The 13612-nt window shown below is 41.6% G+C and overlaps 1 protein-coding gene across 2 annotated transcripts in view; it reads left to right on the forward strand.

Annotated features, from left to right (window-relative positions):
• Window positions 1–13612, forward strand: part of LRP6 (LDL receptor related protein 6) — a 150874-nt gene that overhangs the window by 104418 nt on the left and 32844 nt on the right. For both annotated transcript variants that reach the window (XM_040345378.1, XM_040345377.1), the window contains exons 12-18: window positions 522–848; window positions 934–1133; window positions 2836–3047; window positions 4549–4739; window positions 7190–7399; window positions 8824–8949; window positions 11697–11933. In XM_040345378.1, the coding sequence (XP_040201312.1) occupies window positions 522–848; window positions 934–1133; window positions 2836–3047; window positions 4549–4739; window positions 7190–7399; window positions 8824–8949; window positions 11697–11933 (1503 nt within the window). The remainder of the gene's footprint in view (window positions 1–521; window positions 849–933; window positions 1134–2835; window positions 3048–4548; window positions 4740–7189; window positions 7400–8823; window positions 8950–11696; window positions 11934–13612) is intronic.

Genomic DNA, 13612 nt, shown 5'->3' on the forward strand with positions numbered 1-13612 from the left:
AAACCCACCATACACCCAGTGAAGTGAACAGCCTCAGATGATACACTGAGATTAACCAAATCTCCCTACATCATTTTTTCATCCATGTCGGTTGTCTTCACATTTATATACCGTTTAGAAAGTTCAGTTCATGTAAGGAAATTTTCTCTTCCTGTTTAACACAGAATGTGATGTCTGTGCATATTGCTAAAATTGCTGTTTGGAGGAAAGGGACACCCCCCTCTCCACATAGGCAGATACTGTTTTGTAACAGGGTCAGCTGCCTGCTAATCTATTTAAGCAACCTCCCCTGACAAATGTCAGGCTGCTTTCATCTGAGGTGTCCGAGAATTTGTCAGGAGTTATCTGGGTGATAACAGAGGAACGGGTCAGGAGAGAGCTATGAGACTTGGCTCTTTGAAGAGAGATAACAAAACACTGCAGATATGTGCCCAGCTCAGATTTCATGAATTGGGTTTACATCCACTTTAAGTCTTTTTTCCTATTCTTAAAACTCATCATGCTTGCCATTCTTTTCACAGGACAAGACCGAGAAGTGATAGCTGATGATTTGCCTCACCCTTTTGGGCTGACCCAGTACCAAGACTTTATATACTGGACAGACTGGAGCCGCCGAAGTATCGAGAGAGCCAATAAAACCAGCGGCCAAAACCGAACCATCATCCAAGGCCATCTGGACTATGTCATGGACATCCTGGTGTTTCATTCCTCCCGACAGTCTGGCTGGAATGAGTGCGCATCCAGTAACGGTCACTGCTCTCACCTCTGTCTGGCCACACCTGTCAGCGGCTACATTTGCGGCTGTCCTGTTCACTATTCTCTCAACTCAGACAACAAGACCTGCAGCGGTAAGCACCTTGTCCAGGATATGTAGCAAACTCCTTAAAAACCCCAGTGTGTGTCATAAAATGACCCTTTAACCATCTTTTGCAGCGCCAAGCTCATTCCTGCTATTCAGCCAGAAAAATGCCATCAACCGTATGGTGATTGATGAACAGCAGAGCCCTGACATCATTCTTCCAATTCACAACTTGCGTAATGTCCGTGCAATTGACTATGACCCTGTGGAGAAGCACCTGTATTGGATCGATTCCCGGCAGACCATCCGGCGTGCCCTTGAAGATGGGAGCCAGGTAAGATGAGATGTGTCTCTAGCCTAGCAGGAGATTGTTATTAAATATTTTGTTTCCGTAGAGAGATTACTGTGGTCAAGTGAGTAAAGGATGAACCCCCAGCTTGTGAATGGACATTGAAGATGCAGCAGCAGATAGATAAGGTTGTCTTTGTGCTCTCTTCACGTTTTGGACCATGTTTCATTTTAAAACCAAATTTAGCATGAACCATGGTCACGTTCCTGTCCACCCCCCCCCCCCTCCCCACTCAAAGAATTGCAGGGTTCTTCTGATCAGAAGGTGTAATGATTTTGATTTAGTGTGGCTTAACAACTTAAGCCCCGGACCATTTTGTTGCTAAATGACCGGGGCACTTATTGCGATTCGGCACTGCATCGTTTTAACTGACAATTGCGCGGTCGTGCGACGTGGCCCCCAAACAAAACTGACGTGTTTTTTTTTTGTTTTTTTTTTATCACAAATAGAGATTTATTTTGGTGGTATTCGATCACCTCTGCGGTTTTTATTTTTTGCGCTATAAACAAAAATAGAGCGACAATTTTGAAAAAAAATGCCGTATTTTTTACTTTTTGCTATAATAAACATCCCCCCCCCCCCCCCCCCAAAAAAAAGTTTTTTTTTCCCCTCAGTTTAGGCCGATACGTATTCTTCTATATATTTTTGTTAAAAAAAAATCGCAATGAGCGTTTGGTTTGCGCAAAAGTTATATCGTCTACGAAATAGGGGATAGTTTTATGGCATTTTTATAATTCTTTTTTTTTTTTTTTTTTTTACTAGTATTGGCGGCGATCAGTGATTTTTATCATGACTGCGAGATTATGGCAGACACATCGGACACCTTTTGGGACCATTGTAATTTTTACAGCGATCAGTGCTATAAAAATGCACTGATTATTGTTAAAATGACAGTGAAGGGGTTAACCACCCGGTGGCGCTGTAGGGGTTAAGTGTGCCCTAGTGAGTGTTTCTTACTGTAGGGGGGATGGGCTATGTGTGACACGACACTGATCTCCGCTTCGATAACGTGGAGCGGAGATCAGTGTTATTGTCACTAGGCAGAGCAGGGAGATGCTTGTTTACATCCGCATCTCCCCGCTCTATTTTTCCGTGAGACGATCGTGGGTATCCCCACAGCGATCAAGTCCGCGGCACCCGCGGTCCGATTCACAGAGCTCGCGGCACGCGCTTAAAGATGACGTGTTTATACGTCCTTCTGCCCAGAAGTGCCATTGTGTCGACATATATGTGCGTGCGGCGGTCGGGAAGCGGTTATACTGCACAGCCATGTCATTCAGGTCTGGGATTGTTTACCTTTAATCTCTACCACAGCTAGCCTTCTTACCTCTTCCTCCTGTAATGCTACCAAACTTTTCCAGCCCCGTAGCAGCAGGTCAGGCACTGATGAAATCAATTTGGGAGCAGAGAGGGATAAAAAGGGGAGGTAGCTGGAAACCAGTAAACTTGGCCTTAATTTTGTGAAGCTGACTTGTCAGTTGTTTTTGGTGTTGCGCTTATAAGATTATGCATGGTAGCAGATTTTACAAGTCTTTTACTAAATGCACAGAAATGAATACATCAGGGTTCAGATGTCCCAGTGTGTAAACCCTCTTTTACCTGATTGGCAACTTTCCTGCTAGTATACCCATTTCCGATTGATCCCCTCTATTAAGATAGCTTTGTTTTTTGTATTTGTCTTGTACAGAATATAACTGTGGTCTCCAACACGAACACTAACCAGAATCTGGACATGCAGCCATACGATATGAGTATTGACATCTATAGCCGCTTTATTTACTGGACTTGTGAAGCCACCAATGTCATTAATGTTACACGTATGGATGGGCGTGCTGTGGGAGTAGTCCTGAAAGGTGACCAGGACCGACCCAGGGCCATCCTTGTGAACCCTGAGAGGGGGTGAGTGGACAATGCTTTGCTTCTAGCAGGTTGTGCCAAATTTTCATGTAAAAGAAACCTGTGCTAAGAATGATATCCAGGCTCTGATCGCTGAATCTTAACTCTGAAAATGTTAGTTCCCTGTTTTGTAATTTACTGATATATTGATCCTAAATATGTACATGAAGTTACATTCTGTATCCTTTTAAAATCTTTAAAGTGGTTGTGAACCCTTACAAACCAAATTTTCCAATCGACTGTTGAGTGCTGCCACCGCCGCCATCTCCACTAAGAAAAATTGCCAGTGAGGCCTTGTGGCTTTACAGCCACTTCCCTAATGTGCATGTGTGAAGCGCACTGCGCTTTGGCCTGACAGCGGGGGAAGTAGGGGGGAAAGCCGAACTTCCTGTTGACTTCGCTGCGACGAGATCAGCCAGAAGTGGGAGCAGAAACGTGGCAGCGTTGGGGGCTTGGGAGCACCTAGTGCAGTAGATGTATATGGCTTAGTAATTAATTTGAATTAATTTATTACGTTGTTTCAGGGAAAGCCTTTATCATCTTCTGGACTTGGGCAAATTACATTTTTTCAGACTGACCTGTCTGGATAGTCTGCAAACAAATTTAAAGGTCTGAAGTCACCAGTGATACACTGACATCCCTAATTAAATAATAAAAAAAAAACTATATATATATATATATATATATATATATATATATATATATATATATATATATATATATATATATATATATATATATATATATATATATATATATATATATATATATATATATATATATATACTCCATCATTGGTACTTCTGGGTTACCATTGGTATTCCTGGGGTAACCTATTCCCCTCTAACTCCTGGTCTCCAAACCAGCTGTCTCCCTCCCACCCTCCAGTACGGTCCTCTCCCATTCAGGGCCAACCCCCTCACTGCATTGTCATGTTGTGATGCAGTTTGAGTGTAACACTCCGTTTTTTCATTTATTATTTGAAATAAACAAAAAAATTGCATATTTAGTTTATTTTGATTATCGGATAGAGCCATTAAATATTTGGCCAAATCGATAATATAAATATTTGTTGGTTGCAGCCCTGCTAACAAACCTCCTGAGGGTTTCATGGAACAGCTGTATTTATACTGAGAATAAATTACACACAGGTGGACTCTATTTACTAATTTGGTGACTTCTGAAGCCAATTGGTTCTACTAGATTTTAGTTGGGGGTATCGGAGTAAAGGGGGCTGAATACAAATGCACGCCACACTTTTCACATTTTCACTTTGTGTTGGTCTATCACGTAAAATACATTTGCATTTTGGTTGTAACATGACAAAATGTGGAAATTTCCAGGGGTATGAATACTTTTTTAAGTCTCTGTATAGTGAAGTTCTCATATTTGACTGACTGGTTCATTTTGTTTTTTTCCTGGAGTGTACTCTAATCTCGATAAATAAATCTCAATACACAGATTTCCATATGAACTGACCTTCTATTGCTCTTTTTCCTTTCAGGTACATGTATTTCACCAATTTACAGGAGCGTTCAGCCAAAATAGAGAGAGCTGCTCTTGATGGGACAGAACGAGAAATTCTCTTCTTCACAGGACTAAGTAAACCCATTGCCCTGGCACTAGATAACAAGTTGGGAAAACTGTTCTGGGCTGATTCAGACTTGAGACGGATAGAAAGTAGCGATCTGTCTGGTAAGAAATGCACTGACCTAAACTAAAATTGTAAATATTAAACATTTTGCATATACTATATGGAAATGACCTATTGTGGGCATATTGGCCTTGCTTGCCTAAATTTCACCCTATCCCACCTTCAGAAATCACAGTAAAAATAGCTTGGCATCATTTACACACTCCCTGCCAGAAAGAGGTGTTGTGTGTTTTTTTTTTTTTAGTTTTTCCAAAAATGTGTATTCTTTATATTCTGTACATTACAGGACACTGGCTTATTTAAATTTGACCAAGGGTTATGTGCTGCCACATTCAGGTAAGGACACTGGCAAACAGTTATTAGGACATCCCATATAACCCATCCAAGCAATCTCCAGTTTTTATTTTTTAACCAGTGTAATTAGCTAATGGACAACCTCTCTACCAAGAGCAGGTTGCTGACTTATATTTCTGACATTGCTGTAAGATTGAAGACTTAATTTAATAACGCAGGGCCGGCCTGTAATGTTGTATTTCCACCCCAGACTCTGCATGTGGTGTTTACCCTCAGTACAACAGTACCTTTCTGTGTAGTTGGCTGCAGAGTCCTACAGATCCAGGGCAGTGGAAATTTGATTCCCATTGGTTCCAATCCCTGAAGACCATCTTGGTGGAGGAGGGCCTATCCTTGTAAATTGGGTCTTACACCTGGTTAAGGTGCCTGTTCCCTGGTGTCTTCAACTGGCCCCCTTCCCCCACTCCCCAATATAGAGTGGGCAGTGAGAGAACCCTTGGCCTTAAGCATGTTAGCAGTGTGTCATGAAACTTTACATATTTTGCATCTGTCCATTGTGACCATAGCATGCTTCACTTTCCACATACCTGGATGATTATGCCGCATGTCCTGTGGCATAATGGACAGTGGTCCATTCTGTGTGCATAGCCCCTCCCTCTGGCTTCAGACACCATTGAGCACATTGCTTCACTGAAAACAGGAACACCAAAGCTCTTGCTACGATCCTTTTTGTGGCTCGGGTCACCACATGCGCTTTCGTTGTTTTTTTCAGCAGCTTCAGTTGTGGGACAACTAACGGCACCCCTTCTGCTCGAGGGCAAGTTTTTGCATTTCTCCTTTTTAACTAGAAAGGAATTTACAGCCTCTGTGGCAGACCTGATTGTGGCAGTGTTGCTCCCTGATGATGATGAGATGGGGTAAGAAGAGGAGGATTTTGAGGACGGGCGGTCATCCCAATCTCTCCCAGACTGAGGGAAACCAACATTGTTTTGGTGGATATTGTGCACTGATGCTTCAAGCTAGAACTATTGCCACCTGCTCGGCCTAAGGTATCCAGTATAGGGATCCCTTCCTAAAATTAAGAAACCAGCTGTTTTTTTTTTTTATTCTCACACTTGTAAACAATGTGCTGTGTAAGGCCTAAGACCAGACGAATTATATACACCTATCCGGAGATTTTGCACCGTTGGGGTCTACCAGAAAACTTGGAAAGTGATTGTGATGTATCTGACGACTACTTGCCTCAACAAATCACGGTTCATGTCCCAGTCTTCAAAAAAAAAAATTTGAGAAACTCCCTGAAGCTCATTTTTACTCTTTCAAGTGCAGCTATGCAAGCTTTGGTGTTGTCTATGGCCGTTTACCAAACTCTGCAGGAGGTGTAACCCCTAAATCTATCCTGACAGGTCCTGTAGTACTCCAAAAATGGAATCTCTTCCCTTGCGCTACTATGTAGACTGTTTAGAAAACTCTTTGCTCCAAAATCCTTTTCTGGCACTCATCTCATATGCGCAGGATGCGTATTGTCCTTGAGCACAGGTTTGTAAGCAATGTCTAGAAATGTTTCCATTTGTCAGAAAGCGACTCATTGAGTCATTGGATACCTTTTATGTAGGAAGTGGAGAAAGTACTGCCTGCTGAGAAGAAAGTGGAGGTGCTCACAGCAATGTCTACAATTTCCAGGTTCAGCATTTTTTATTTTATTTTTTGTCCAAGCGCACTGTGTCAAGTTTTAAATGAGCCTGTGTCCTGTAATGTACGATTTAAGATTTTTTATTTTTTTATTTTGTGCTTGAAATCATTTTCTTGGAGTACAGTACAGGCAAACCTCCCATCTTTGTCCTGCTGTCTTTCTCTGATTGCTTGCAAAAAAAAAACCTGAGGATTACTGGGAGGGGAGAATGAGAAGTGAAGGGTTGTCTAATAACTTTGCCAGTGTGCTAATCTGAAAGTGGCAATATTTTACCCATGGTCAAGATTTAAAGCGGACTGTCTCCTGTACTGTACTTTTTCCTGTAAGAAAGGGATTTTACAGACAAGTTAGCCCCCTCCAAAATTTTCCTATGAACCTAGCCCATCCCCACCCCTCTCCCTAAGTTTTAAAGCAGATTTGATGCTTTTTGACATGGCTAACGATAGTGGAAAAATGGCTTTTGCTTACCAGTTTGTAATAATCATGTTTACCACTTGCCTTCAGGAGGAAATCGCGTTGTCCTTGAGGACTCCAATGTGCTGCAGCCGGTAGGACTTACTGTCTTTGGCAATCACCTGTATTGGATCGACAGACAGCAGCAGATGATTGAGCGCATTGAAAAAACGGGACGTGAAGGCCGCACCAAAATTCAGGCCCGTATTCAGTTCCTGACTGACATCCACGCAGTAACTGAGCTCAGCATGCAGGAGTACAGTGAGTGTCCACATAGTATCTGTGCTGCCTTATACTCTGACATGGCCTTGTGGGCTACTACAGCTCTGCAAGGGGGAATTCATTTTATTGAATATTGTCATTAGGTTTGTCACACCTCAGCATTGGGTATAAAATATTTCCTGTATGTTTAGCAGAGGGGCAGCCAAGATGTTCTCTCCTACACACCAGCAGCAAATCGGTATTTCTGGTGGATAGAAGTGGAAGACATTTGAGTCTTGGGATATTGATAATCCATGATTTAATTATGCAGATAAGGCTGTTAAGAACATAGAATTACTTATAGACCTATAAAAACCCAACTTAACCCAAATTTGCTGGTTTAAACTATTAGAGTAGAGAGCGTTAAACATTTGTCAGGCTTAGCTGGCTCTCTGTGACCCAGTTAGGGAAGTTTTCGCTTGTTTCCCTTTTCTGTAATGCTTGCACAAGGAATTGAGGGTTCTATTTTTCCCAGAACCAAAAAGCACTGAGGAAGGATTTGCTATTTTGACAATTTTTTTTTTTTTTTCATGTTTGGTTAAGAGTAATGGAGGGTTATAACCCCCTGTCAATTTTTTGTTTTTACCATTGTGTCCAGTTATGCCGTCAGAAAAAAACTTGGATGCTTTTTCCGACGGAATTCCGCTCAAGCTTGGCTTGCATACACACGGTCACACAAGTTCTCTGAACTTTCGTCCGTCAAGAACGCGGTGACGTACAAAACTATGACGAGCAGAGAAAATTAAGTTCCGTGCTTCCAAGCATGCGCCAAATTGTTTCCGAGCATGTGTCGGAATTTTGTGCGTTGGAATTGCTACAGACGATCGGATTTTTTTCCATCGGAAAATTTGAGAACCAGCTTTCAATCTTTTGTTGGCGGAAATTCTGACAGCAAATGTCCGATGGAGCCTACACACAGTCGGAATTTCTGCTGGCGGAAAATCCAATCATGTGTACGCGGCATTAGAGAGATTTTCCTTTTGTTGCTTGTCCTATAGCCAAAACGGAGAGGAAATCCTCCTGAAGGAATCACCAGAACAAATATCCCCATTGGAAGGTTTCCCCTCTATTTCCTAAATGTTTTACTTTAGATGATTACAGTAAACATCACAAACAGAGGGCGAATCTCGCCAATGGGCACAGGCGGCAACAAAAACATGGCAGAGGTTCTAATCACTCTCCACTAGCCAAACCTGAAAAAAAAAGTTTCTTTCCTTTAGTGACCCTTAAAAACATGTCTTGTTTGGAGAGATTTCCCTTAATATCCTGTGAATCTCTCTAACGGGCACAGACTGCAATAAAAACCCGAGCAAGGCTCTAACCTGTGCCACACTGTATACCAAATACATTTTTAGCAGGTGTTGGGCTTTGCAAATCTGACATAATGCAGGATTTGTTTTAATGTCTTTTCTTCTGTTTTACAGAGGAGCATCCATGCTCTCAGGATAATGGTGGCTGCTCCCACATTTGTATTGTAAAGGGAGATGGAACGACTCGCTGCTCCTGCCCCATGCACCTGGTGCTTCTCCAGGATGAGCTGTCCTGCGGAGGTAGGAAACTGCTTCCCGTCATGGGGATATCTGCTGTTCTGTGAGAATTGGAAGGTTTATTGTGGATATGGAATATGTAGAACAGCTGCACTTTGGATTGTGCTCGCTGCTTGATCATAAAGACTTTTAATATGGGGTTTATGCGTGCTTAAAGCTGAACTCCAGCCTTCCCTTTAGTCTTTCAAAGATGTACAGGCGCCTCTCCTATTTTGAAAATTCTTACTTTGATTTCACTGCACAAGTCTTGCTTTATATTTTATGAATGTCAAGTTTGATTTCTTCATAAAAGGATTGTATCTTTAAGTAAACCTTTTTCTTTTTTTTTTTTTAATAAGGCTTGTACAGTTACATAGTCAGGTTGAAAAAAGACACAAGTCCATCCAGTTCAACTACAAAAAAAATAAACAAAATAAAAAAACACAGTACAATCCCATACACCCAACTCCATACCCACAGTTGATCCAGAGGAAGGCAAAAAACCCCAGCAGAGCATGATCCAATTTGCTACAGCAGGGGAAAAGAATCCTTCCTGATCCCCCGAGAGGCAATCGGATTTACCCTGGATCTACTTTACCTACAAATCTTAGTACTCAGTTATATTATGTACATTTAGGAAAGAATCCAGGCCTTTCTTAAAGCAATCTACTGAGCTGGCCAGAACCACGTCTGGAGGGAGTCTGTTCCACATTTTCACAGCTCTCAATGTCATCCTCTTCTCTTTTTTTAGTGAGATAAAAATGGACAGAAAAATAGGAGGTTTCTCCCCTTTGCTGTGAGTGACAGGTGGTTTATATATCTCATGCATGAGTGTGAGAGAGGCTTTCTATGTACTTCAGATTCCCTACTCCTTTCTTCTCCAGCTCTCCCAGGATTGGCTGCTCTACACCTCCGCATGAATGAGCATGCTGAAGTCATGTGGTGACTTTCCTGGTTTTTGACTGGATGTTGGCGATCATGGGGCATAATCCACTAGACCAGCATAAGTTCAGTGTAAGAAATATCGATGCCTGGCCAAGGGGAATGTAGAGGTGGGTGGGGAGTCTAATGACATCACGATTCCACCCACCGAGCTCCAGACAACGGACCCACCCACAGAATCTTCATTTATTTTCCGGGTCTCCTAACAGACAGAGGGGAGACATTTGACATCTATAAGGATATACATTCCTCCTGCATGTATCCTTACCTAACCACTATGGCAGTAGTTTAGAAAGGATGAGAGTGGGTTTACATCCACTTTAAGGGTTGCACTGCTGTATGAAAAATACCGTATATTTATTTTAAAAGGTTAGTGGAAAGTGCGCTAATATTGTATAGTGTGAGAATGAGCTTTGCAAAGAGCGTTAACAGATGATGTAATGATAATGTACATAAATAGATGTAACACTAGAATTGAGAATCCTGCCCCTCCCCTCCCCCTTTCTCAACCTTCTAATCGGGTAGGAACCCTTAAGTTACTTTGAATTCTTAAGGAACCCTTGCTAATAAAATATTTTCAGTAATGAAATTGTGAGCTACATATTGATGACAAAGATAGTCAAAAGAAATACAGAAAGTGAAAATTGTCCCCCCCCCCCCCCCCCCCCCCCCCACAAATATAGCTTTTTTTTTTGGTATTTGATCACCTCTGAGGTTTTTATTTTCTGCTATAAAATGCACCCAATTAAAAAAATAAAAATAAATCAAATTTCTTCATCAATTTAGGTCAATTTGTCTTCTGCTACATTATTTTATTTTGGAAAAAAATATCCAAAAAAGCGTTTGGTTTGAGCAAAAGGTATAGTGTCTACAAAATAGGTGATTTATGTGTTTTGTTTTTTTTTGCTAGTAATGGCGGTGATCAGTGATTTTTACCGGGACTGCGACAGTGCTGTAGACAGATCGGGCACCTAACTGACATTTTGACGCGGCCGAGCCAACCTACCACAGTATAACTGTGGCAGGTGGTCGGCAAGCGGTTAAAGTGGAACTTTAGACAGAAAATTAAGTCCTGATAGTTTGCTTCATGCTGACCCCATTTGCAGGTATAGCTTTGTAAAATATTAAAAATAAGTGCCTATAATGTTTAAAATCCAGGAATACTCTCTCGCCTTGCTCTGCACATGCTCAGTTGCTCTCCACATGCTCAGTTGCTCTCCATTTTTAAGCAGTGTTCCATATTTGTAGAGGCCAATCTGCTGACCGCCTAAAGATTTACTGCTGTTCATTTGGCTTGGGGCTTCAGCAGAATGGCAGCCTCCAGCAAGAAGACACCGGAGCAATGCTGGAGGCAATTTACAGTGCACACTAAATTTGTTTCAATCGTTTTTATTAGTTTTACATAGAGTACTAAAAATGTAATTATACTCTTATGTTGTTGAGGCTATGAAGAATGGTAATGGCATACAGTGGTATCAAAATCGAGGGATACCAGTATAGTCCCGTATCTCGATCTGGCCACATACTAATTTTGGTAGCATAATTGTTGTAGAATGTATGTTCCTTGCAAAGAGCATTATTTTTATCAAGTTGTTATGGGTAAAGTTCACTTTAAAAGATCATTTGAAGTTAGTGGTTACCTATTTGAGAAGCATAAACTGCTAATTGTTCAAGCAATACTTGGCCACCTCTGTAAGAACCATGTTTGTGAGAGGTTGTGCTAAGAGGTAAGGGGGATTTGGCAGTAGTAATTGTGCAGAGTTAATTGGCATCTTCACATGTCACATTTGAGAGTTGAGTCTTGGTGTTAATAATGTGTTCTTTTTCAGAACCCCCAACCTGTTCCCCTCAGCAGTTCACCTGCTACACGGGGGAGGTAGACTGTATCCCTGCTGAATGGCGTTGTGACGGTTTCACAGAATGCGTGGATCACAGCGATGAGCAAAACTGTCCTATGTGTTCTGACACTCAGTTCCAGTGTGCCAGTGGGCAGTGTATAGATTCATCACGAAGATGTAATGGCGACGCAAACTGCCAGGACAAGTCTGATGAGAAGAACTGCGATGGTATGTGCCAATAATAAAATCCATAAAACACAAAGCCCAGAATGGTCTTTTTAGTCATTAATGCTGTATTAGTTCATACAATTTGAGAGCCATTCAGATCTACAGCTGTGGCCAAAGGTTTTAAGAGTGACACAAATATTATTTTCACAAAGTCTGCTGCCTCAGTGTTTTTTTTTTTTTCAGTTTAAAATAAATTTATTGAAGAGCAGTACAGTACAGGTTACTGAGGCTTAGTATTAAATACATACAATGCATGTCAAAGTATACATGTCAGAAAAACAACCATCCCTTGGAAAAAACTAGGTCACCCACCCACTAAGTATACCAACAATTACATAAAATCAGGTATCCCCTATAAGTGCACTTAGTTCTATTGCCAGTCCCGACACCCCTTATGGGCACAAACTGTGTTGGGGACAGGCTAAATCAATAAATTCAGGAGATTAAAGTGAGGAGATTAATACTAACATCTAGTAGCTCCTTCCTCCTCGGAGAATCCTAACGATACCTACCAAGATATGCAAAAGCTCCTGTGGTCCTAGAGCTATATGAGCAGCAATTTCTAGCTAAAAACCGACCGAGGTACACTGACTGCTATCAAACGTTGTATTATTGAGACAAACATAGATCTTTCTGTCAGTTGTTGCTATGGTATACTGAAGTATAATTCTAAACATTCCATAAGTGTCAAAGGCTTTTATTGACAATGACATGAAGTTAATGCACAGTCAATATTTGCAGTGTTGACCCTTCTTTTTCAAGACCTGCAATTTGCCCCGGCATGCTTTCAGTCAACTTCTGGGCCACTTCCTGACTGATGGTGGCCCATTCTTGCATTATCAATGCTTGGAGAATTTGTGTGTGGTTTTTTTTTTTTTTTTTTTTCTTTTTTTCTCACCTGTCTCTTGAGAATTGACCACGTTCTTAATGGGATTAAGGTCTGGGGAGTTTCCTGCCCATGGACCTAACATTTCAATGTTTTGTTCCCCAAGCCACTTATCATTTTTGCCTTTTAGCATGCTGGAAAAGGCATTGTTCACCAAACTCTTCTTGGATGGTTGGGAAAAGTTGCTTTTGGAGTATGTTTTTGTACCATTCTTTATTCTTGGCTGTGTTTTTTTTTTTTTTTTTTTAAACACAATTGTGAGTGAGCCCACTCCCTTTGCTGAGAAGCAACCCCACACATGAGTGGTCTCGGTATGCTCTACTGCTGGCACATCACAGTACTGATGGTAGCGCTTGCTTTTTCTTCTCAGAGCAAGGTTTTTTACGGATGCCCCAAACAATCGGAAGGGGGGATTCATCAGAGAAAATTACTTTACCCTATTCCTCAGCAGTCCAATCCCTGTACCTTTTTGCAGAATACCAGTCTGTCCCCAATGTTTTTCCTGTAGGGAAGTGGCTTCTTTGCTGTCACATCTGCCTGCTGCCATTCCTGAGCAAGTGCTGCACTGGTGGTGCCCTGTTCCCGCAGCTGAATCAACTGTGTGAGACGGTTCTGACGCTTGCTTGACTTTCTTGGGCACCCTGAAGCCCTCTTTACAAATTAAGTGGAAATGTTTTTTATGAGATTAAGTTAATTTTCATGGCAAAGGATGACTATTAATTGCAATTCATCTAATCACTCTAAAGCCTTGTACACACCGTGTAAACAAGGCTTTAGGGCTAGCTTACACTTG

The sequence above is a fragment of the Rana temporaria genome, chromosome 3 (genome assembly GCF_905171775.1).
Source record: "Rana temporaria chromosome 3, aRanTem1.1, whole genome shotgun sequence".
Taxonomy (NCBI): domain Eukaryota; kingdom Metazoa; phylum Chordata; class Amphibia; order Anura; family Ranidae; genus Rana; species Rana temporaria.